This window comes from Anolis sagrei, chromosome 10 (genome assembly GCF_037176765.1).
Source record: "Anolis sagrei isolate rAnoSag1 chromosome 10, rAnoSag1.mat, whole genome shotgun sequence".
Taxonomy (NCBI): domain Eukaryota; kingdom Metazoa; phylum Chordata; class Lepidosauria; order Squamata; family Dactyloidae; genus Anolis; species Anolis sagrei.
The window spans coordinates 10,397,540-10,420,133 of NC_090030.1; the positions used below are offsets into that span (position 1 = coordinate 10,397,540).

The 22,594-nt window shown below is 42.8% G+C and overlaps 2 protein-coding genes across 4 annotated transcripts in view; both read right to left on the reverse strand.

Moving 5' to 3' along the window:
* Positions 1 to 749: 749 nt before the first annotated feature.
* PIN4 (peptidylprolyl cis/trans isomerase, NIMA-interacting 4) lies at positions 750 to 8,516 on the reverse strand. The gene is made up of 4 exons (XM_060756349.2): positions 8,411 to 8,516; positions 5,964 to 6,037; positions 3,248 to 3,367; positions 750 to 929 (listed from the first exon to the last, which is right to left on the reverse strand). The coding sequence occupies exons 1-4, from the start codon at positions 8,451 to 8,453 to the stop codon at positions 771 to 773; spliced, it is 396 nt and encodes a 131-aa protein (XP_060612332.1). The 5' UTR covers positions 8,454 to 8,516; the 3' UTR covers positions 750 to 770.
* Positions 8,517 to 10,950: 2,434 nt separating this feature from the next.
* The window catches only part of ENOX2 (ecto-NOX disulfide-thiol exchanger 2), a 38,116-nt gene continuing 26,472 nt past the window's right edge, over positions 10,951 to 22,594 (reverse strand). For all 3 annotated transcript variants that reach the window (XM_060756344.2, XM_067471527.1, XM_067471526.1), the window contains 7 exons: positions 20,489 to 20,600; positions 18,503 to 18,684; positions 16,591 to 16,698; positions 15,240 to 15,296; positions 14,789 to 14,897; positions 12,657 to 12,742; positions 10,951 to 12,457 (listed from right to left, as the gene is read on the reverse strand). In XM_060756344.2, coding sequence (XP_060612327.2) covers positions 12,323 to 12,457; positions 12,657 to 12,742; positions 14,789 to 14,897; positions 15,240 to 15,296; positions 16,591 to 16,698; positions 18,503 to 18,684; positions 20,489 to 20,600 — 789 coding nt within the window. In that variant the 3' untranslated portion in view covers positions 10,951 to 12,322. The remainder of the gene's footprint in view (positions 12,458 to 12,656; positions 12,743 to 14,788; positions 14,898 to 15,239; positions 15,297 to 16,590; positions 16,699 to 18,502; positions 18,685 to 20,488; positions 20,601 to 22,594) is intronic.

The window sequence follows — 22,594 nt, forward strand, 5'->3', positions numbered from 1 at the left end:
TTCGCAGATATTCTTTTTTCTGTAAGTCAAGAGTGGGGAACATTTGTGTATTTTAATATGTATTTTATAGAAATACGGTTTAATGTGCATCTTTTATAGAAGCATTCATATTTATGGAACTTGTACACTGTTTATGTGTTTTAATTATGCTTTAACCTGCCTTGAGCCACGAGGAGAGGCGGGTAAGAAATAAAATTATTATTATTATTATTATTATTATTATTATTATTATTCTGACACAAAAGCACAGTATGTCACAGCAAACGAGATCTATATGCTGGATTTCATATCACAAAATCACAAGTCGAACACTTCCCAAGCATCTAGGACTATGTGATGTATTATTATTATTAATAATAATAATAAGTGATGTATTATTATTATGTATTATTATGTATTATTATTATTAGGCCTTCAGAGAAAGTTGGGCTGCAATTGTCATTCTCTCATCCTCGTATCTATAACAACAATAGGAAAATATGCCCTTTTAAATATTATTGGACTGCAATTCCCAGCATAGCCAATGCTAAAGACTGCGATGAGTGGTAGTCCAATAGAAGAGTGCATCATTCCCATTTTGCACCCTCAAAACAAATCCAATGCATCACTGTGCCAGATCATGTTGTGTTTCTCCTGTGTGTAGCTTTGTTGAGGTCCGCACGGCGCTCCCATAACGCATCGCTCCCATCTTGGGAAGAAGCACCTCCAATGTCTGCAATGCTCGATTCAAAGGACAAGGACTCGTTGGCACTTATGCAACCTTTGTTTTATTATTTCCGTCCTTCCACCATGATGATGTGATAGCCAAACTTGGTTTTGACTGGAGGGTCTGTGTAGACGGGTTTGTCCATGCTGCTGACCGGCAGAGCAAAGGCAGCTTCCTGGAAGGGCCCCACCATGGAGCCCCTGGCCATCCAGCCCAGGTCGCCCTGAAAAGACAGCACAGAAATAGAGAGACTCTTTGAGCTGCAAACAGAGACGGAGAGCCTGCCCCAGCCTTCTGGGGTCCATACATAGGCAGGCACATCCACTTCCTCTTTGCACCATCATTTATTTATTTCCCAGTTTTTGCATTCCTCTCCCCCCAAAAACCCATTCCATTCAGTTGAAATTATTATGTTAAGACTTAGGCTTAACTTACTAACTAGAAAGTAATAAAGTCTTATCAAATCTTGTTTGGTTTGGGTTTTTGGGTTTTTTTTGTGGTAATTTTGATGATGTTGGTCATTGTTTATGTTTTGGTTTTATTTCGATGTAATATGTTGCCCAGGCTTGGCCCCATGTAAGCCGCTCTGAGTCCCCATTGGGGAGATGGCGGCAGGGTACAAATAAAGTTCATTATTATTGTTGTTGTTATATGGCGTAATAAAATTTACTAGTACTAATACTTAAGCTGGATCTACATTGCCATATAACGAACTTCAATGCAGTCAATATCCATTCTGAAACTGCATTATAAACAGGGAAGATCCAACCCTATATACTTCATGTTAGCTGCCCTGAGTCCCTGAGGGGAGATGGAGGCAGGGTTTAATAAAGTTAATAATAATAATAATAATAATAATAATAATAATAATTGTAGTAGGATCATAGAACTAAAATATTTTGGAAGTTGCGAGCCCATTTTTGCCTTGCCCATTATAGGAAATCTACCCTCAATCTACCAACATATATGATCTACTTTCTGCCTATTCCTCCTCTGAAAGATATATATCCCCTCATTTTTAGACTGCAAGGGTTTAGATCGGTATCTATTCTAAGACGCTGAAATCTGCTTGCTTCCGGAGAGTTTTGCTTTCCCAAAGAGACTTCCAAAATAGCATGTCTAACATTTTCCTTTTTCAATCTGATTGCTCATATTCTCTGATAGCTCTCTAGAGTAACATGTTGACCCAACCTTAATTTTTATTTGGTTCATTCCCTCACTGCCAAGCACAAGGCATTGCTCCTGACCATTAAACCCAGGTCTGAATAAGGCAAGTGCTCCCAAATCAGAGAATATGAGCAATTAGATCGAAAAAGGAAATGTTAGACATGCTATTTTGGAAGTCTTTGTGAGAAAGCAAAACTCTCAGGAAGCAAGCAAATTTCAGTCTCTTAGAATAGATACTGATCTGAATCCTTGCAGTCTAAAAATGAGGGGATATATATCTTTCAGTGGAGGAATAGGCAGAAAGTAGATCATAGATGTTGGTAGATTGAGGGTAGATTTCCTATAATGGGCAAGGCAAAAACGGGCCCGCGAACACCAAAATCTTTTAGTTCTATAATCCTACTGCAATTATTATTATTATTATTATTATTATTATTAAATTTATTTATACCCTGCCTCTATCTCCCCTCAGGGACTCAGGGCTGCTAACATGAGGTATATAGGGTCGGATCTACCCTGCCTTATAATGCAGTTTCAGAATGCATATTGACTGCATTGAAGTTCATTATATGGCAATGTAGATCCAGCCTAAGTATTAGTACTAGTAAATTTTATTACGCCATATAACAACAACAACAACAACAACAATAATAATAATAATAATAATAATGAACTTTATTTATACCCCGCCACCATCTCCCCAATGGGGACTCAGAACGGCTTACATGGGGCCAAGCCTGGACAACATATTACATTGAAATAAAACCAAAACATAAACAGTGCAGGCCAAGGTCTTTAGGCACTGCACCCAGTGTGCCGATCACCACTGGGACCGGCTTTACTGGCTTGTGCCAGAGTCTTTGCAGTTCGATCTTTAAATCCTCATATCGTGTCAGCTTTTCCAGCTGTTTCTCTGCAATCCTGCTGTCACTTGGTACTGCAACATCGACAATTCATTTGTTTTTTAACACGATCGTGAGGTCAGGAGTGTTGTGCTCTAAAACTCTGTCTGTCTGAATTCGGAAATCCCAGATATTATTATTATTATTATTATTATTATTATTATTATTATTTGTATTTATACACCACTTTATCTCTCCCAAAGCAGCCTAGCATAAAAACATGAGCATATAGTTTAAAATATGCAAATATGCAAACATTAAAACAGAAATAAATAAATACATAAATATAATTAAAACAAACAAACAAATAAATAATGCTATAGTTGTGGCTAAAGCAATGTGATGCCCCCTGAACTGTTCCCTTTCCCCTACTCCTCAAGAGCAAGAAGGGAAAGCCACAGCTGTCGCATCAGCGCTCCATAGGTTTTCCATACGCTGATTTTAATCCAGAGATACACACGTGCATACATACCCCTTGCCTGGCTTTGTCCTCGCTGTATTGGGAGGCGACTTCGCTGAAGCGCATTCCGGCCTTTAGCTTTTCCATGGCTTCCAAGGCTCGGCTCTGCTTCTCACAAAGGATATGCCTCACCTTTAGATTGCCACAAAGAAGACGTGCAAAAACAACAAACATTTTTACTGAGCCTCTGGTGTAACGATGGGGAGCCTATGGGTGTTTACATATTGTGTTATTAATAGCACTATGTAACAAAATTTGCAAAATGTTCTGTCCATGGTGCAAATGTGTTATTTACTGTTTGTGAAGTACTTACTTTGAAAGTAGTTGTTATACTCCAGAAACAAACTATGTTGAATTGGTTGAGATTCTATGAGATGTTTATTTATTTATTTCGAACATTTTCACCCCACCCTTCTCAACCCCTGGCTTCCAATTGGCAACAATTCGATGCCGCATCATAAAATACAAAACAGCAATTATAACAGTTAAAAACATAAACATTAAGACATAAATTTTAAAACAGTATACTTACAGTCCATTGAGCTATTACCAGTCTGGTGGCTATTTATCTAGCCTGTGCGGTTTCGTTCGTTAATTCGTTATTTCGTTATTAAATCGTTATTTTTACCATATCCGAAGCGATTTCAAAACACATTTTCAAACCCCATATATTTTACGAGCTTCAGCTCGTGTCGTTAATGGGATGGAGGCTGCTGAGTGCTGCTGGTGCCTGGGAGCCAATCCGGCGCTCCCAAGCACCCCAGCAGTGCACCGTGGCAGGAGCCGGAGCCGATTGGATGGCGCGCGCGCGCTCACCCTTACAACCGGCCTCCACGCGCCATCCAATCGGCTCCGGCTCCTGCGCCCCCCTCCTCCTCCTCCTCCTCCCAGCTGTGTTGCAGGAAGTGCTAGGAGGAGGAGGAGGAGGAGGAGGGCGCAGGAGCCGGAGCCGATTGGATGGCGCGCGGAGGCCGGTTGTGTGAGTTTTCAGGGCTGTATGTATGACCATGTTCCAGAAGCATTCTCTCCTGACATTTTGCCCACATCTATGGCAGGCATCCTCAGAGGTCTGTTGGAAACTAGGCAAATGGAGTTATCTAATATCTATGGAATGTCCAGGGTGGGAGAAATGAAAGCCATTCAATGCTAATCAAGGTGACCATTACTGCAACATTCACACTTACAAAATGTTTTGTAAATATTAACGAAATTTCGTAAATAACAAAACATTTTTTTGGAAAGTTTTGTAAATATTTTAAATATCGAAACAAAAAAACACCCCAATTACAAATCGATTTTAGAAACAAATTTTTTCTTGATCAAACAGGCCTATAGCCATATACTACTGAGTACTCTGCTTAACTTATCCAAATCCACTTCTAAGCCATAGTCAAACATTATCCATTGCCCTTTAACCTAATTGCCCAAAGGCCTGGTCCCACATCCACTTTTTTACCTTTTTTCTAAAGGTGAGGAGGGATGCTGATGAGCTAATTTCCCTGGGAAGAGAATTCCACAGGCGGAGGGCCACCACCGAGAAGGCCCTGTCCCTCGTCCCCACCAAACGTGTTTGAGACAGAGGCGAGAACGAGAGCAGGGCCTCCCCAGAAGATCTTAAAACTCCGAGGTGGGACGTAGAAGGAGATAGTTTGGACAGGTACGCTGGACCGGATACGTATAGGGTTTTATAGGTTCATTGAAAAAGTAGACCAAATTGTGCTGTAGCAGAAAGTTTCAACAAAAGCAAAGTTTTTCCAGTTTGATAAACTATTTCCATATCTGTATGCTAGAACCAATTAGGAAGTGACATTTATAACCCAGGAACAATAATCATTTTACATAGTGTAGGGAGACATGATAGGCATTTTAGCTCGGCAATATTTTGAGCTCTCTGTCTCTGTGTGAGAGTTCATAGAATCACAGCATCCTAGAGTTGGAAGAGACCTCGTTGGTCATCCAGTCCAACCCCATTCTGCCAAGAAGCAGGAAAATTGCACTCAAAGCACCCCTGACTGATGGCTATCCAGCCTTTGCTTAAAAACCTCCAAAGAAGGAGCCTCCACCACACTCCAGGGCAGAGAGTTCCACTGCTGAACAGCTCTCACAATTAGGAAGTTCTTTGTAATGTGCAGGTGGAATCTCATTTTCTATAGTTTGAAACCATTGTTCCATTGCGCCCTAATCTCCAGGGCAGCAGAAAACAAGTCTGCTCCCTCCTCCCTTTGACTTCCCCTCACCTCTTTACACATGGTCCTCATCCTCTCTCCAGGCTAAACATGCCCAGCTCTTTAAGCTGCTCCTCATAGGACTTGTTCTCCAGACCACTGATCCTTTGAGTTGCCCTCCTCTGGGCATATTCCAGCTTGGAGTCCCCTCAATTGTGGTGCCCAGAACTGGACACAGTGTGATTCCAGGTGTGGTCTGACCAAGGCAGAATAGAGGGTAGCATGGCTTCTCTGGATCTAGACACTAGACTCCTATTGATGTAGGCCAAAATCCCATTTATGCCTGCATAAATTACGTTCCTCTGGATCAGGTGTAGTGAGGTTTAGATGTTCTCTGGTTGTAATTAATTCCCAAATACAGGCTGGTAGAGTTATAGTTCAGCAGTAGGACAACTGAAGGCTTACAGTGATGGAATACAAGCCCTTAATTGGATCTTTTAACCATGTAGACTAACAAGATGTATGGGAAGGCTTCCAATTGGAAAGAGGAGGACGGCACCCACCTTCACGGAGCTGCCTCCCCCTTTGGGGCCCTGGCTCTTCTTCTCTGCAGCATCGCCACTTGAGGAAGATCCCCCTTTGAAGAGCAGAGACAACAATAAGATATCATAACTGTCGCTCACGCGCTTTGGATACATCCACACTGCCATAGAATCTATATAGATAGGTCTGCTTTGAACTGGGTTATATGGCAGTAGATGTTCAGGCTTTGCAATCAGTCTTGAGCTCTGTGTATATCATGAACACACCTTGGTCATGACACAATTCCTGCAACAATGGGTTAAACCCTTGTGCTGGCAGGACTGAAGACTGACCAGTCGCGGGTTCGAATCCGGGAAGAGTGCAGATGAGCTCCCTCTGTCAGCTCCAGCTCCCCACGCAGGGACATGAGAGAGGCCTCCCACAAGGATGGTAAAACATAAAAACAAAAACAACTGGGCTTCACCTGGGCAACGTCCTTGCAGATGGCCAATTCTTTCACACTAGAAGCGACTTGCAGTTTCTCAAGTCCCCCCTGACATGAAAAATATCACACTAGAGCAGTGGTTCTCAACCTTCCTAATGCCACGACCCCTTAATACAGTTCCTCATGTTGTGGTGACCCCCAACCATAAAAATAATTGTCGTTGCTACTTCATAACTAATTGTGCTACTGTTCTGAATCGTAATATAAACATAAGATATGCAAGATGTATTTTCATTCACTGCATCAAATTTGGCACAAATACCTCATACACCCAAATTTGAATACTGGTTGGGTTGGGAGGGATTGATTTTGTCATTTGGAGTTGTAGTTGGTGGAATGTATCGTTCACCTACAATCAAAGAGCATTCTGAACTCTACCAATGATGGAATTGAACCAAACTTGGCACACAGAACTTCCATGACCAACTGAAAATACTAGGTTTGATGGGCATTGACCTTGAGTTTTGGAGCTGTAGTTCACCTACATCCAGAGAGAACTGTGGACTCAAACAATTATGGATCTGGACCAAACTTGGCACAAATTCTCAATATGTCCAAATGTGAACACTGGTGGAGTTTGGGGAAAATAGACATTGACATTTGGGAGATGTAGTTGCTGGGAGTTATAGCTGAAGTTGCTGGGAGTTCACCTACAATCAAAGAGCATTCTGAACTCTACCAATTATGGAATTGAACCAAACTTGGCACACAGAACTCCCATTACCAACAGAAAGTACTGGATGGGTTTGGTGGACATTGACTTTGAGTTTTGGAGTTGTAGTTCACCTACATCTAGAGAGCACTGTGGACTCAAACAATGATGGATCTGGACCAAACTTGGCACGAATACTCAACATGCCCAAATGTGAACACTGGTGGAGTTTGGGGAAAATAGACCTTGACATTTGGGAGATGTTGTTGTTCATTCGTTCAGTCGTCTCCAACTCTTCGTGACCTCATGGACCAGCCCACGCCAGAGCTCCCTGTCGGCCGTCACCACCCTCAGCTCCTTCAAGGTCAGTCCAGTCACTTCAAGGATGCCATCCATCCATCTTGCCCTTGGTCGGCCCCTCTTCCTTTTGCCTTCCACTTTCCCCAGCATAATTGTCTTCTCTAGGCTTTGCTGTCTCCTCATGATGTGGCCAAAGGACTTCAACTTTGTCTCTAGTATCCTTCCCTCCAATGAGCAGCCGGGCTTTATTTCCTGGAGGATGGACTGGTTGGATCTTCTCGCAGTCCAAGGCACTCTCAGCACTTTCCTCCAACATCACAGTTCAAAAGCATCGATCTTCCTTTGCTCAGCCTTCCCTAAGGTCCAGCTCTCACATCCTTGAAGCGACTGACCTTGGACTGACCTTGAAGGAGCTGGGGGTGGTGACGGCCGACAGGGAGCTCTGGCGTAGGCTGGTCCATGAGGTCACGAAGAGTTGGAGATGACTGAACGAATGAACAACAGCATCTCTCGAAGGACTCGATGCGGCTTACATAGGCCAAGGCCTCAAAACACAACACAACAATACAACACCTAAAGCAAATTAGTTGCTGGGATTTATAGTTCACCAACAACCAAAGAGCATTCTGAACCCCAGCAACAATAAAATTGGGCTAAACTTCCCACACAGAACCCCCATGACCAACAGAAAATAGTGTTGTTTTCTGATGGTCTTTGGCAACCCCCCTAACACACCCCACGACCCTCCTCCCAGGGATCCCGACCCCCAGGTTGAGAAACACAGCACTAGAGCACTTTAAATCCGGTTCCTGCCTCCTGCAGAATTCTGGGGTTTGTAGTTTAGTGAGACTGAGCAGTTTAAAGGCCCCTCCCTAAACTACAAGTCCCAGAATTCTGCAGAAGCTGGATTTAAAATAGATCTAGTGTGATGAGGTCCCTGGCTAGCCAATCCACTCCCTTCCATACTGGTTTGGAGGTGGACAGTGTAGATTGGAGCCTAGTTCCAGGAGATTCATCCCAACCCGCCTCACCTTTGCCCCCTTTCCCACCGCCGCTTTTCCCTTTGGGAGGCATCTCCACGCCGGAAGTTCTGCACCGAGAGGCGACTGCTTTTGACGTCACCAAGTGGCACTCACTCCTAAGGAGTCTCAAGGCTGCGCCTGCGCACTAGGTGGCGCCCTGGCATAGCACAAGAATCAAGCCTACATACAGGCAGCAGTGCTCCTTTAGTGCAGGCATGGGCCAACTTCAGCCTGCCCTCCAGGTGTTTTGGACTTCAACTCCCATAATTCCTAACAGCCGGCAGGCTGTTAGAAATTATGGGAGTTGAAGTCCAAAACACCTGGAGGGCAGGCTGAAGTTGGCCCATGCCTGCACTGTTAGGAATTATGGAAGTTGTTGCAAATATGGAAAACACAAGAATGGCCGTCAGACTGGAAAAAAATCAACTTATATCCCCATACCAAAAAAAGGGAAATGCTAAAGACAGCTCAAACTTCCGTACAGTGGCCCTTATTTCACATTCCCGTAAGGTAACGCTAAAGATCCTGCAAGGAAGACTCCAGCAAGACATGGAGAGTTGTTGTTGTTGTTCATTCGTTCAGTCGTTTCCGACTCTTCATGACTTCATGGACCAGCCCACGCCAGAGCTCCGTCGGCCGTGGCCACTCCCAGCTCCTTCAAGGTCAATCCAGTCACTTCAAGGATGCCATCCATCCATCTTGCTCTTGGTCGGCCCCTCTTCCTTTTTCCTTCCATGTTCCCCAGCATCATTGTCTTCTCTAAGCTTTCCTTTCTTCTCATGATGTGGCCAAAGGACTTCATATTGGCCTCTACTATCCTTCCCTCCAATGAGCAGCCGGGCTTTATTTCCTGAAGGATGGACTGGTTGGATCTTCTCGCAGTCCAAGGCACTCTCAGAACTTTCCTCCAGCACCACAGCTCAAAAGCATCTCTCTTCCTTCGCTCAGCTTTCCCCAAGGTCCAGCTCTCACATCCGTAGGTGTCTATGGGGAATACCATTGCTTTGACTATGCGGATCTTTGTTGTCAGTGTGATGTCTCAAGGCTGGGGTGAAAATTGCTAGAAGAAACATTAGCAACCTTAGATATGCAGATGATACCACTCTGATGGCTGAAAGCGAGGAGGAGCTGAGGAGCCTTCTAATCAAGGTGAAAGAAGAAAGCGCAAAAGCTGGGTTGCAGCTAAACATAAAAAAAAACCAAGATTATGGCAACAAGAATAATTGACAACTGGGAAATAGAGGGAGAATATGTGGAGGCCGTGACAGACTTTGTATTTCTAGGTGCAAAGATTACTGCAGACGCAGACTGCAGCCAGGAAATCAGGAGGCGTTTCCTTCTTGGGAGGAGAGCAATGTCCAATCTCGATAAAATAGTGAAGAGAAGAGGCATCACACTGGCAACAAAGATCCGGCTAGTCAAAGCCATGGTATTCCCTATAGTCACCTACGGATGTGAGAGTTGGACCATAGGGAAGGCTGAGTGAAGGCAGATAAGACTCTTTTGAACTGTGGTGTTGGAGGAAAGTCCTGAGAGTGCCTTGGACCACCAGAAGATCCAACCAGCCCATACTTCAAGAAATAAAGCACAACTGCTCATTGGAGGGAAGAATAGTAGAAGCCAAGATGAAGTACTTTGGCCACATTATGAAAAGAAAGGAAACTTAGAGAAGACAATGATGCTGGGGAAAATGGAAGGCAAAAGGAAGAGGGGCCGAGCAAGGTCAAGATGGATGGTATCCTTGAAGTGACTGGATTGATCTTGAAGGAGCTGGGGGTGGTGATGACCAACAGGGAGCTCTGGCGTGGGCTGGTCCATGAAGTCACGAAGAGTTGGAAACGACTGAACAAATGAACAAGAACAACAAAGGCTGTTAGGAGTTGAAGTCCAAAATACCTGGAGGGGCAAAGTTTGCCCAAGCCTGCTCTAGATCAATTGGAATGCTGGCTGACCTACTTGTACCTCATGGTTACTTGGGTACATATCAAAAGTAATAATAATAATAATAATAATAATAATAATAATAATAATAAACTTTATTTCATACTCCGCCACCATCTCCCCAATGGGGACTCGGGGTGGCTTACATATTACAATAAAATAAAACCAAAACACAATAACAACACAGTAAAATACATACAACATAGGAGTACAAAAAAAAACATGATAAAGCAAAATCATACACAATATAATAACAATTAGCATGTGCAAAATAAAAACTAAAATACTAAAATCAGGATGAGACAGGGATGGAGCAGATTGTGAGGGAGAAACTCATAAAGGAACGGGGTCATAAAAATAGACCTTCATACAGGTGGGAAATATACTCTGGGGACAGAAAAAACCCAACTATAATCAGCCAGTTTCCATTTATTTTAATTGCTTTTATCATTTGAGATGTCTTAGAGTTGAGTATGTGATTAGTGTAACCTATGCAATTATTGGTATCTCGTTTTTCATTTTGATGTCAATTTTTTACATAATAAGTTTACTGTCATTATGTTGATTATATTGCATTATTGTAATTGTTTTTGTTTGTTTTTTTGGGGGGGAGGGGGGGGAGATTGCATTTGTCTGGGCATTGTATGTTTGCCTTTTTGTGTTGTAAACCGCCCTGATTCCCCTCGGGGAGAGAGTGTGGTCTATAAATAAATTATTATTATTATTATTATTATTATTATTATTATTATTATTAGATACACAACAAGGTAAGTCCACAGCAGACAAGATCACTCTGCTGATTGTTGTATTGGATCACACGTTGGACACTTCCCAAGTGTCTAGGACTGTGTGATGTATCGGCAAATAATGTGTGCAGATCCCAGTAGGGTGGCCTTTTGCTGCTGGCAGATGGTAATTTTGTGAGCGCCGATTTTGTTTAAGTGCAGGCCAAGGTCTTTTGGCACTGCACCCAGTGTGCCGATCATCATCATCATCATGATCAGCATTATTAGTATTATTATTATTAGATGCACAACGGGATGAGTACACATCAAACAAGATCACTCTGCTGGCTGTTGTATTGGATCACACGTCGGGCACTTCCCAAGTGTCTAGGACTGTGTGATGTATCGGCGAATAATGCGTGCAGATCCCAGTAGGGTGGCCTTTTGCAGCCAATTGTTTTTAAGTGCAGACCAAGGTCTTTAGGCACAGCACCCAGTGTGCCAATCACCACTGGGACCACCTCGACTGTTTTGTGCCAGAGTCTTTGCAGTTCGATCTTTAAATCCTCATATCGTATAAGCTTTTCCAGTTGCTTCTCGTCGATTCTGCTGTCACCTGGGATTACAACATTGACAATTCAGTTTGTTTTTTCCATGATTGTGAGGTCACATTATTATTAGTAGTATTATTTCTCAGTTCTGATATGAAAAGATTATGGCCCCCATTGGTGTTTGTATGCTCATTCACAAACCATTTTACCTTGAAACATTTAGCACATTTCTTTATTATCAAGTGATGCCAGATGCAAGGAAAAAATTGGCTGTCTTGTGTGGTTACTCAATCTTTTACTTTATCACCGCCCTCAAGGATAAAAATGTCCTGAGCGTTAATGGGAATTTGAGAAAACCATGTACAAACAAGCTATGAAAGTGTGTGTGTGTGTTTTATCCAACTGCATTTGTAAAAAGTATCAAAGATCCCAATAGGAGTGTTTGGATTGACTCCAGAATGTGCCAAGTCTGTCCTTTGCAAAAGGGCTGTGTCTGCTCCAAAAAAACCCTAGCAAATAAAACAAAATACAACTGGAATATTAATACAGCCCTTAAAAATTGGCCCCAAACTTTCATTGTGATGCTGTTCAAGGACTGCGAGCCAAGCCAATGGCACATCTGTGTAGACTGCGGCCTTTTTCTCTCTGTAGTCCGCACACGCTGGATAACAGCTTGCGTTGGAAGATGTGCTATGGCTTCAAGCTCACGTTGTTGCCTTGAGTCCCTCAAAGCCGCAGAACTTCCACCTTTTTTCCAGGCTCGCTCCCACCCCACTCATTTCCTGCTTGAACGTGTGCTGGAGCCGCGTCAGGAGGGCTTCCACTTCGCTGGCACAAATCTACAAGAGAGAAGAAGGCAAAGAGTACCATGCCAAACAAACGTATGGGATATCAAGAGGGCCAACAGGGACTCAGATATTAGGCAGAGTTATAGGCCACACTTAGGGATGCATTTAAATGTATGACAGATTAGACTACACATTATTATTATTAGATCATAGAATCATAGAGTCTGAAGAGACCCCGCCCAAAACCTACCTTACTGTCAAGGCGCTGAAGGTAGGAACAGATGTATTCAATGTTTGCTCCAAAAGGGTGGACGTGGAGGAAGGTTGAGATTATCCCTAGAGACAAGACATTTCAAAATTTACTCCCACGACTCAAAAGGTCAAGAAGCCAGACATATATGCCTCTAATAGAAGCATAGGCAAACTTCAGCCCTCCAGGTGTTTTGGACTTCAACTCCCACAATTCCTAGCAGCCGGTAGGCTGCTAGGAATTGTGGGAGTTGAAGTCCAAAACACCTGGAGGGCTGAAGTTTGTGTCAGAAATATTAAATATTAACTAGGTGTTTTTAATTACAAAAATGTGAGTCAAGCACCGAAAGGGTTAAATGGATGCCATGACCTAACAAAAGCTGCAGTTCAATATAAGCAGGTATGCTTGTAGCTTAGGAGCCTTCAGTCTGTGAGAGATCTCTGTGGAAGAAGGGCCTCAGTGTGAGGTAGGTCTGTGTTAGTAGGCCTCAGTATGAGAAGGCCTCAGTGTTAGTTCGCCTCAGTATGTGAGAGCCCTCAGTGTGACAAGGCCTCAGCGTGAGGTAGGCCTCAGTGTTAGTACGTCTCAGTATGAGTAAGTCTGGTGTGAGAAGCTTTGTCAATTTGTCTCAGTATGTGAGAGGCCTGAGTCTGAGAGAGCCCTCAGTGTGAGAAGGCCTCAGTGGGAGAAAAGCCTTAGTGTGAGGTAGGCCTCCCTCAGTGTTAGTACGTCTTGGTATGAGTACACCTGGTGTGAGAAGCTTTGTCAATTTTTTGTCAGCATGTGAGAGGCCTCAGTCTGAGAAAGCTCTCCATGTGAGAAGGCCTCAGTGGGAGAAAGGTCTTAGTGTGAGGTAGGCCTCAGTGTTAGTACATCTCAGTATGAGCAGGCCTGGTGTGAGAATCCTTAGTGAGAGGAAGCCCCAGGTTAAAGGCTTTCATGTGTGAAGGCAGCTGTGTGTAAAAAGCGACTGTGTGAAGCTCCTGTGTAACTTCGGTGTGAGAAGAGGCTCTGTGAGAGCAAAGCTGTTTACCAGCATGAGAATAAAGCTTAGCATGAAAGCAAAGAAGGAAGTGTAAAGAACTTTATTTGTGTTATGAAAACCTTGTTGTTCTTGTAAATAGTGCAACCATATTATTTTGCTATAATGAAAAGCCTCCTACGGAAGAGATAACATTGGTCTGTATGTTTTTGTTCTTTTATCACTTTTGGCTACTGGTGCTGGGTCACGCTGTTGCTAGGAAGTTACTCTGCTGTACATTTATGAGGGTCTTTTGTTAATAAGCCCACTTGCCCAACAGTTTGCCCACGCCTGTTGTAAACTTTACATATTCATCCCACAACTCCACCTATCATCTCCCTAATTAAAACACAAAGCCAAACTCCTTCATTGGAGTCCAGCACTGTTTTAGTTGTAGCAGGGGGCTGGGGTAGATGACCCCTCCAACTCCCCAACTTTATGGGCTTAGCACAATGGTTTCCTCTGGCATTGATCACACTAAAATCCGATTGGGTTTCAGCAACACATCCCCCCTGCTATGTGATGGAACTGCTTTATATGAAAAATGCTTAAAGCCAATCTTGTAAATTATCACTCAGGTGCCATGTTCCTGCAAATTATTATACTAGAGTCTGGCATATGAGAAACAGAGAACTTAATGTCAACGCTAACTTGATTTTTAAAAGGGATACCAATCCTTCAGTGACATGCTTGGCTTTTATTCTGGGCCCAGAGAAGAAATTGGGTGCTTAATTCTTTCTATGGCAGGCTTCAGAGTTTGTGGGTCTGATTTCAAATTGCAGCTAGGCTTCCAGGCTAATGGCTAAAGACAATGCGGCTTGAGACGCAGTATTAATTTAAACTGTACCTATTCCAACAGGTATTAAGGATGCATTTTAACTTCAACTGATAAAGTTAGTACATCTCAAAGGTGGGGGAGGGTTGTAACGTAGCAGCAGTCTTATGCTTTGACCAAAGAAGTCTTGGACTCAGCTCCAGGCTTGACTCTTCAGACAACTATCTATATATTTATTTACCATATTTCGATCCCGTTTTCTCACCCCAGAGGGGACTCAAGGCAGCCCAGAAGGGACTCAAAGCAGAATCTATATTGTGGCCCAGTATTCCTTACCCACTAATAAGGCTTCCCGCTCTGATTTGATGGGGCTGCTGCCGAGTCCTCTCTCGAGCACGCTCTCTTTTTCCTGGCTCACTGAGCAGATTGGTGACAGGTTGTTTGGCTGAAGGCAATGATGGATAATTACTTTCTGACACATAGAATGTATCCTAGCAATAAGTCAATTCATGCATCATTTACATCCCGTATGGTATGGTAGGAACTATGGACCACAAAGGCAAAAAGCTTCCATTTTAATTGCACAAGCAGACACTAGCACAACACAGGTTTTTTGTATGATAGCTATCTCCTTGCTAAAGGCTCAAACTTAAGAGTTTCTGTCAAAGAAAGGGAGACAAATAACTACCCACAGTGACTGGAATAATATATAAATCAAGCACTTTAAAACTAATATTATCTAAAATTGCCATTCAAGAGAATTCAGAGAGAAACAGATAAGACTCACATGGTCCTGATGCTCAGCAGAATCTTTTCCCCACTCTAGAGCAGACACTGCCTCTTTCTATATTCAGTTGGAGAAAGAAACAGTTATACTAATAATTACTTTACAGGGCCAGGTCAATACAATGTGTAAAGCAGAGCAGCAGATGGTGTCCATTATTATTATTATTATTATTATTATATTATATTATTATTTTAAACACAACAAGGTAAGTCCACAGCAGGCACTCTACTGGTTGTTGAATTGGATCACACGTCGGACACTTCCCAAGTGTCTAGGACTGTGTGATGTATCGGTGAATAATGCGTGCAGATCCCAGTAAGGTGGCCTTGTGCAGCTGGCAGATGGTAATTTTGTCAGTGGCGATTGTGTTTAAGTGCAGGCCAAGGTCTTTAGGCACTGCACCCAGTATGCTGATCACCGCTGGGACCACCTTGACTGGATTGTGCCACAGTCTTTGCAGTTCGATCTTTAAATCCTCATAATAATAATCATCATCATCATCATCATTTACAGCATTTATATTTTGCCCTTCTCACCCCGAAGGAGACTCACAGTGGATCGCAGAACACATACACGGCAAACATTCAATGCCATTAAACAGACAGGACAGACAACAGATAGAGGTATTATGTCAGCACTTTTCCCAACTTCAGCGTCCTGGAGGTTGTGCTTGATTCCGGACAGAGGGACAAAGAGCCTTGATCGCAGACTTCCTCCTTCCTTTGATTGCCATTTTCTGGCATTTCTTATATGGTGCTGTAAAATACCTCCCTGCTTAAGTGGTGCCTAATTTCTCTACTCACAGCTCACAGCTGTTTTCAGACTGCTTAGTTGGACAATAAGTGGGGCTTAAGGTAGGGTTCTCACCCCATCCTGGGCTTCAAACTGCTAACCTTTCAACTGCTAAGATGTATTGCTGCTTATGATTAACCAGCTGTGCTAAAGTCCGGCCCCATGCATAGATTACTCTAAAAAAACAAAAACAAAACCCAAACACAACTTTTACTGAAGTGCTTCCTTAAGAAAATAAATTGAATCAAATTAGGAGAATTTCCTGCTCACAATATACGTTGCTACCTGGCAGGGCTATTCCTATTACTTGACCCCTTTAGTCAAATTTTAGCTTGTTTAACAACCCTTCAGTGTCCCACAAATGGACTTTTGGCCAAGTCAATTCTGGCGCTCAATAGAGTGAGAGGTATTTCTCCCTTGTTCAGGACAGAGACAGATAAACCAAGACTCTCTTAAATCATATGAATAGAATGCATATGCGAGAAAAATGCCTCCTTAGGCTTTCCTTGACTATGGGAGAAGGAAGCTTGCAAGGGCATCACCTGCGAACAAATCCTACCTTTTCCTTGAGGTTTTCAAGCAATTTGTCCAGCTGTGTTTTTTCCTCTTTTACTTTCTCCAGTTCTGCCTCTCTTCTCTCACATTCATCTTGCAGTTTCAGAAGGTGCTAGAAAGGAGAGAAATAGAGAGTGTTTGGCCTGGTCCTCCCAATCCCAAACAATGCAACATAACAGACTGTCTAATATTGAAGGTATTAACTTCCCTCGGAGTTGTGTGACTGAATCAATGATTTAGCTCATCTTTTCACTGCCTTGTGGGGATGCAGTAATGCTAAATCCTAACCCTGAAAAACTCAAATCTTTCCTGAGACAAAAGGTCCTCCCACAAAGCCAGAACATCAAGGCAGAACATCCCACAAGATTTGCTTTGAACTGGGTTATCTGAGGCCACACTGCCATATATTCCAGTTCAAAGCAGATGATGTGGAATCTTATTCAGCTGTGTGGATGGGGCTTCAGACACGACAAGCTCACTTTCCTGGATTAGGATTTTAATTGGCATGTTTAATTAATTGCTTTTTAATTAACTGTTTTAAGTTAACTGTTTAATGTTTTAATTGTATTTATTGAATGTTTATAATAATAATACAACTTTATTTATATACTGCTCTATCTTCCCGAGGGGACTCAGAGCGGTTTCCAGGTAACATCACAAAACATACAAAGTAAAAAACAACATAACCATAAGATTAACAAAACAAAATATAGCATAAAAATTGTCGCCATAACACACATATATTAAAAGTAATTCTGCTTGTTCAAGGCAATTTAAAATTTTTAAAGGCAAGCCCAAAAATTCTAGGAGGCCCGGAAATTAAGTGCAATGCTATGGCAGGCAACAATATTAGGTACGGGTCTGTGGCTGTTCATTCTAGGGGCGATTTAGAGGAAATGATCTGGGTAATTGGTAGGAAGAATAAGGCCGTATTCGACAATGTGTAGGTCTGAGTCAGAACTGGTCGTTTTCAAAGGCTTGTTGAAACCACCAGGTCTTCAAGCTCTTACGAAAGGAGGGGAGGGATGGGGCCTGTCTTATTTCCCTTGGAAGGGCATTCCAGAGATGGGGGGCCACCACTGAGAAGGCCCTCTCTCTCATCCCCACCAACCGCATTAGAGACAATAGTGGGACCGAGAGGAGGGCCTCCCCGGAAGATCTTAGAGCTTGTGCCGGTTCATAGAAGGAGATGCGATCGCGGAGATAGGTGGGGCCCGAACCGTTTAGGGCTTTATAGGTCATGACCTGCACCTTGAATTTGGCTCAGCAACTTATCGGCAGCCAATGAAGCTGTTTTAATAGGGGTGTTGTATGCTCCCTATAGTTTACTCCAGTAAGGAACCTGGCTACTGCCCGTTGTACCAGTTCAAACTTCCGGGCCGTCTTCAAGGGCAGCCCCACGTCGAGTGTATTGCAATAGTCCAGTTTGGATGTAACCAATGTTTATGTGAAAGCACCAATCGTGCTTGGTGTGAGGCCGCCCTGAGACCCACTTCGAGGGTGAAAAGGGCGGGGATATAAATGCAAGAAATAATAATAATAATAATAATCATCATCATCATCATCATCTAAGAGTTGAATTTCCAGCATCACGGGACAAATTTCAACAGCAATGCAATGGCACAGAAAGGGTTCGTTTACACTTGACTAGATTTCCCAGTCAATGTAAGGCTGGGAAATCATATGTCCTTGGCAACAGAATGGGATGCCATTTCAACATTTCAGGCTTTATGGGAGAATCCAGGCTTTGAAATGGGTAAGGAAGTGTTTTGTGGAAGGTGTGGACAGATCATGGGATTGTTATCTTAACCCAAATACTTGGTGGTTTCTGCTCCTTCCAGAAGAGCAGATGAGTTTACCTTTGTTGGCTCTATGAAAACATTTGCTACAAACTGTATTTAGCACAGCAGTCCTACCTGTTGCATGCCTTGCATCGCCTGCTGAAGAATCATCAGCTGTTGGTCTTTGCTTGTGTCTTCTTCGCGGCCCATTTTACTCTGCTCTTGCTTTAAAAGCTCCACCTCATTCCGGTAGGCATCCAGCTGGCACCGCAGGCTGTCGTTCTCTTCCTTCAGAGCTTCTGTTTGCGCAATTAATGCTGGGAACGGAACCAGGAGGGAAGAGAAGGAAAGCAAAGCAAATGGATTCTCACTGTGGGCTTTACAACAAACTACACCTTCAACGTCCCTTCATTTGTATGCTAGTTCCTTTTCTAGAATGCATTCCTCTAAATCTATGTTCAAATAGCATCCATAGGTTACTAAAGGGAATACCATTGCTTTAACTATGCAGATCTTCGTTGCCAGTGTGATGTCTCTACTCTTCACTAGTTTTTCAAGATTGGTCACTGCTCTCCTCCCAAGAAATAAATGTCTTCTGATTTCCTGGCTGCACTCTGTGACACACTGGTAACGAAGATCCATGTAATTAAGGCAATGGTATTCCCCGCAGCAACCTGACTGCTCATTGGAGGGAAGGGCATTAGAGACAAAGATGAAGTCCTTTGGCCACATCAGGAGAAGACAGGAAAGCTTGGAGAAGAGAATGATGCTGGGGGGAAATGGAAGGAAAAAGGAAGAGGGGCTGACCAAGGGCAAGGTGGATGGATGGTATCCTTGAAGGGACTGGCTTGACGTTAAAGGAACTGGGGGTGGCCACGGGCGACAGGGAGTTCCGGCATGGGCTGGTCCAGGAAGTCACGAAGATTCGGAAGTGACTGAACAAATAAACAACAACAACAAAATTGTTCAGCTCTTCCTACATGTGTCTGATGTTCTATTATTTACTTTTTTTCGTGTCAGGAGTGATTTGAGAAACTGCAAGTCGCTTCTGGTGTGAGAGAATTGGCCGTCCACAAGGACATTGTCCATAGGATGCCCAGATATACCATCCTTTTGGGAGGCTTCTCTCATGTCCCTGCCTGGAGAGCTGGAGCTGACAGAGGGAACTCTTCTGCACTCTCCCCGGATTCGAACCTCCGACCCTTCGGTCTTCAGTCCTGCTGGCACATCGGTTTAACCCATTGCGCCACTGGGGATCCGTTATTTATTTGCTAATGTCAGGCCTATGAACAGTATGCAAAAGAACTTTGATAAGGGTAGTTCTGTAGAGATCTTCAGTTCTATCAAAGGACGTTATGAGTAAGCCAATCCTGCTCAAATAAGTACTATTTGAAAGATAAGACTTTTTTGAAGCAAAGGGTTAGATGGTTGGAAAATCTGACAATAACTTTAAGATCGTCTGGATCTTAAAGAGGACTTTAAGATCGTCTGGAGAGGCCCTGTTCTCGGTCCCGCCATCATCACAAGCACAGCTGGCGGGGACTAGAGACAGGGCCTTCTCAGTGGTGGCCCCTCGGCTATGGAACGCCCTTCCTATGGAGATTAGATCGGCTTCTTCGCGTCTAGCATTTCAGAAAACACTCAAGACATGGCTATTTGAGCAGGCGTTTGCAAATACTGAGTAACGGACATAAGAACGGAACAACTACATGATGGATTGGACATTGTTTTAATGAGTATTTATTGAATTATGTTTTATTACAGTTTTAATGATTTTATTGATGTTAGTTTTTATATTGTAATTGTGTTTTGGTGGCATTGAATTTTGCCTTGTAAACTGCCTCGAGTCGCCAGAAGGCTGAGAGGGGCGGTATACAAATACAGTAAATAAATAAATACATAAATAAACTGAAAAAAGTAATCCATCCAAACTCTGTTTGGAATACTCTGACTATAGTTTTAATGTTGTGTCCACTGGCTCTTATTTATTTATTTACTTACTTATTTACTTTACTTACTTACTACATTTATATACCGTCCCTCTTAACCCGCTCGGGGCGGTATACAATCAGTACCAAGGCAGTTTACAGTCAGTACCAACTCCCAACTCTTCTCTCTTACCCGACTCTTCTGTCTCTTTGGCCTCCGGAGGCTCTGTGTCATCATCAGACATTTCCATCTCTTCTTCTCTTCTGATGCCCATCAGTTCATCGTTGTGAATGTTACGAATTTCCTAGAATTCAAAGAGATGGTGCCAATCACTTCTGTATGCTTACAAGCAGATAGTGCAAGCTGCTACGCGAACTTGTGGAAAGTATGACTGGGGGAGAAAGGAACTAAGATGGAAAGAAGTCTAATGATGCCTTAGTAAGCATCATTCTCCAAAGTTTAAGCCCGTCGTCCAAGTTTCCAATCTGCATGACAAATAGGCTAAATAGTTTTCACATAATTTAGAACATCTGTGCACAAAATCTATGGATAGTGATCAACACTGTAGTTTCTATGGAACTTCCAACCCATACTTGGAGACGTTTTTTGGACTACAACTCCCAAAATGCTATATGCAAATCTCCAAATCTCTATCTGGAAATGCTTTGTGCAGAGATAATAGTTCTGCAAGAAAAGGAGTGATGCAAAACCCAATTTGGTAACACTCACATAAATAAATAATTTTAAAAAGAGTAGCAAAATGCATAATTACTTCATTAATTTCTTCCTTAATGAGGACAAAACAAGACTTAGTGCGTATAGCTGGCAATGGCAAACTTTGGCCCTCCAGGTGTTTTGGACTTTAACTCCCAGAATTCCTAATAGCCTCAGGCTCCTTCCTTTTCCTCCTCAGCCGCTTACGCGGCTGAGGGGGAAAAGGAAGGGGCCTGAGGCTGTTAGGAATTCTGGGAGTTGAAGTCCAAAACACCTGGAGAGAAGGCCCAAATTGGCCCATGCCTAACGTATAGGATTATTAAACTAATTGAACATGCAAACTGATACAACCATGTAAACATACCTTCTTAAGATCTGCATCCAATGATATGTATCTACCCAGTTACTAAAAACAATACTTCAGGTACAGTATGTGGATAGGTATGAAGAATAGGAATCCTATTCTTTCTCTGATTCATTATAAAGCCAGAGAAGACCATCTGGTTATCATGGATGTCCAGGCATGACTTCTTTCAGCTGAGAGCCAGCACGATCACAAACTGATTGATATCTTGACTGACTTGTCATTCTGTCAATCTCGTTTGCTATATATCGATTTCTTTTCAATGCTTTATTAAAAATAATGTAGGTAAAGGTAAAGGTTTTCCCCTGACATGAAGTCCAGTCATGTTTGACTCTGGGGTGTGGTGCTCATCTCCATTTCTAAGCCAAAGAGCTGGCGTTGTCCATAGACACCTCCAAGGTCATGTGGCCGGCATGACTGTGTATGGAGCGCCGTTACCTTCCCCCGGAGCAGTACCTATTGATCTACTCACATTTGCATGTTTTTGAACTACTAGGCTGGCAGAAGCTAGGGCTGACAGCGGAAGCTCATGCCACTCCCCGGAATCGAACCTGCGACCTTTCGGTCAACAAGCTCAGCAGCTCAGCGCTTTAACCCACTACGCCAATATAATACTAATAATACAATATTATAATTATATGTTTTATATTACATGTAATATTACCAATAATATTACAATATAATGGTGTAGTACAATATAGTTATATATAATACTGATATTGTACTATGCTAATCTATATAAATAAAAATGTAGTGTTTGATTGTGGGATTAACATAACTCAAAAGCCACTAGACGAAATGACATGAAATTTGGACACTACACCCCTAATAGACCAATAAGTGATCTTCACTCATAACCCCCCCCCAAAAAAAAAACAGTGGAAAGGACTTAAAAAGCCTGAACAGTTAAATGTCAATACAGAAAAAAAAGGAAAGGAAGAGGGAGGGAAGGAAGGGGAGAAAGAAGGAAGGAAAGGAAGAAGGAAGCATGGAAGCAAAGAGAAAAGGAAGGAAGGAAAGAGGCAGAGAAGAAAGGAGAGAAAGAGGAAAAGAGAAGGGATGGAAAGAAAGGGGTAGAGAAAGAAGAAAGGAGAGAAGAAGAAAAAGAAAGGAAGAAAAGAGGGAGCGAAGGAAGTGGGGAAAGAAGGCGAGAAAGAGGGAGGGAAGGTTGGCCACAACAACGCGTGGCAGGTACAGCTAGTAATTTAATATATTGTATG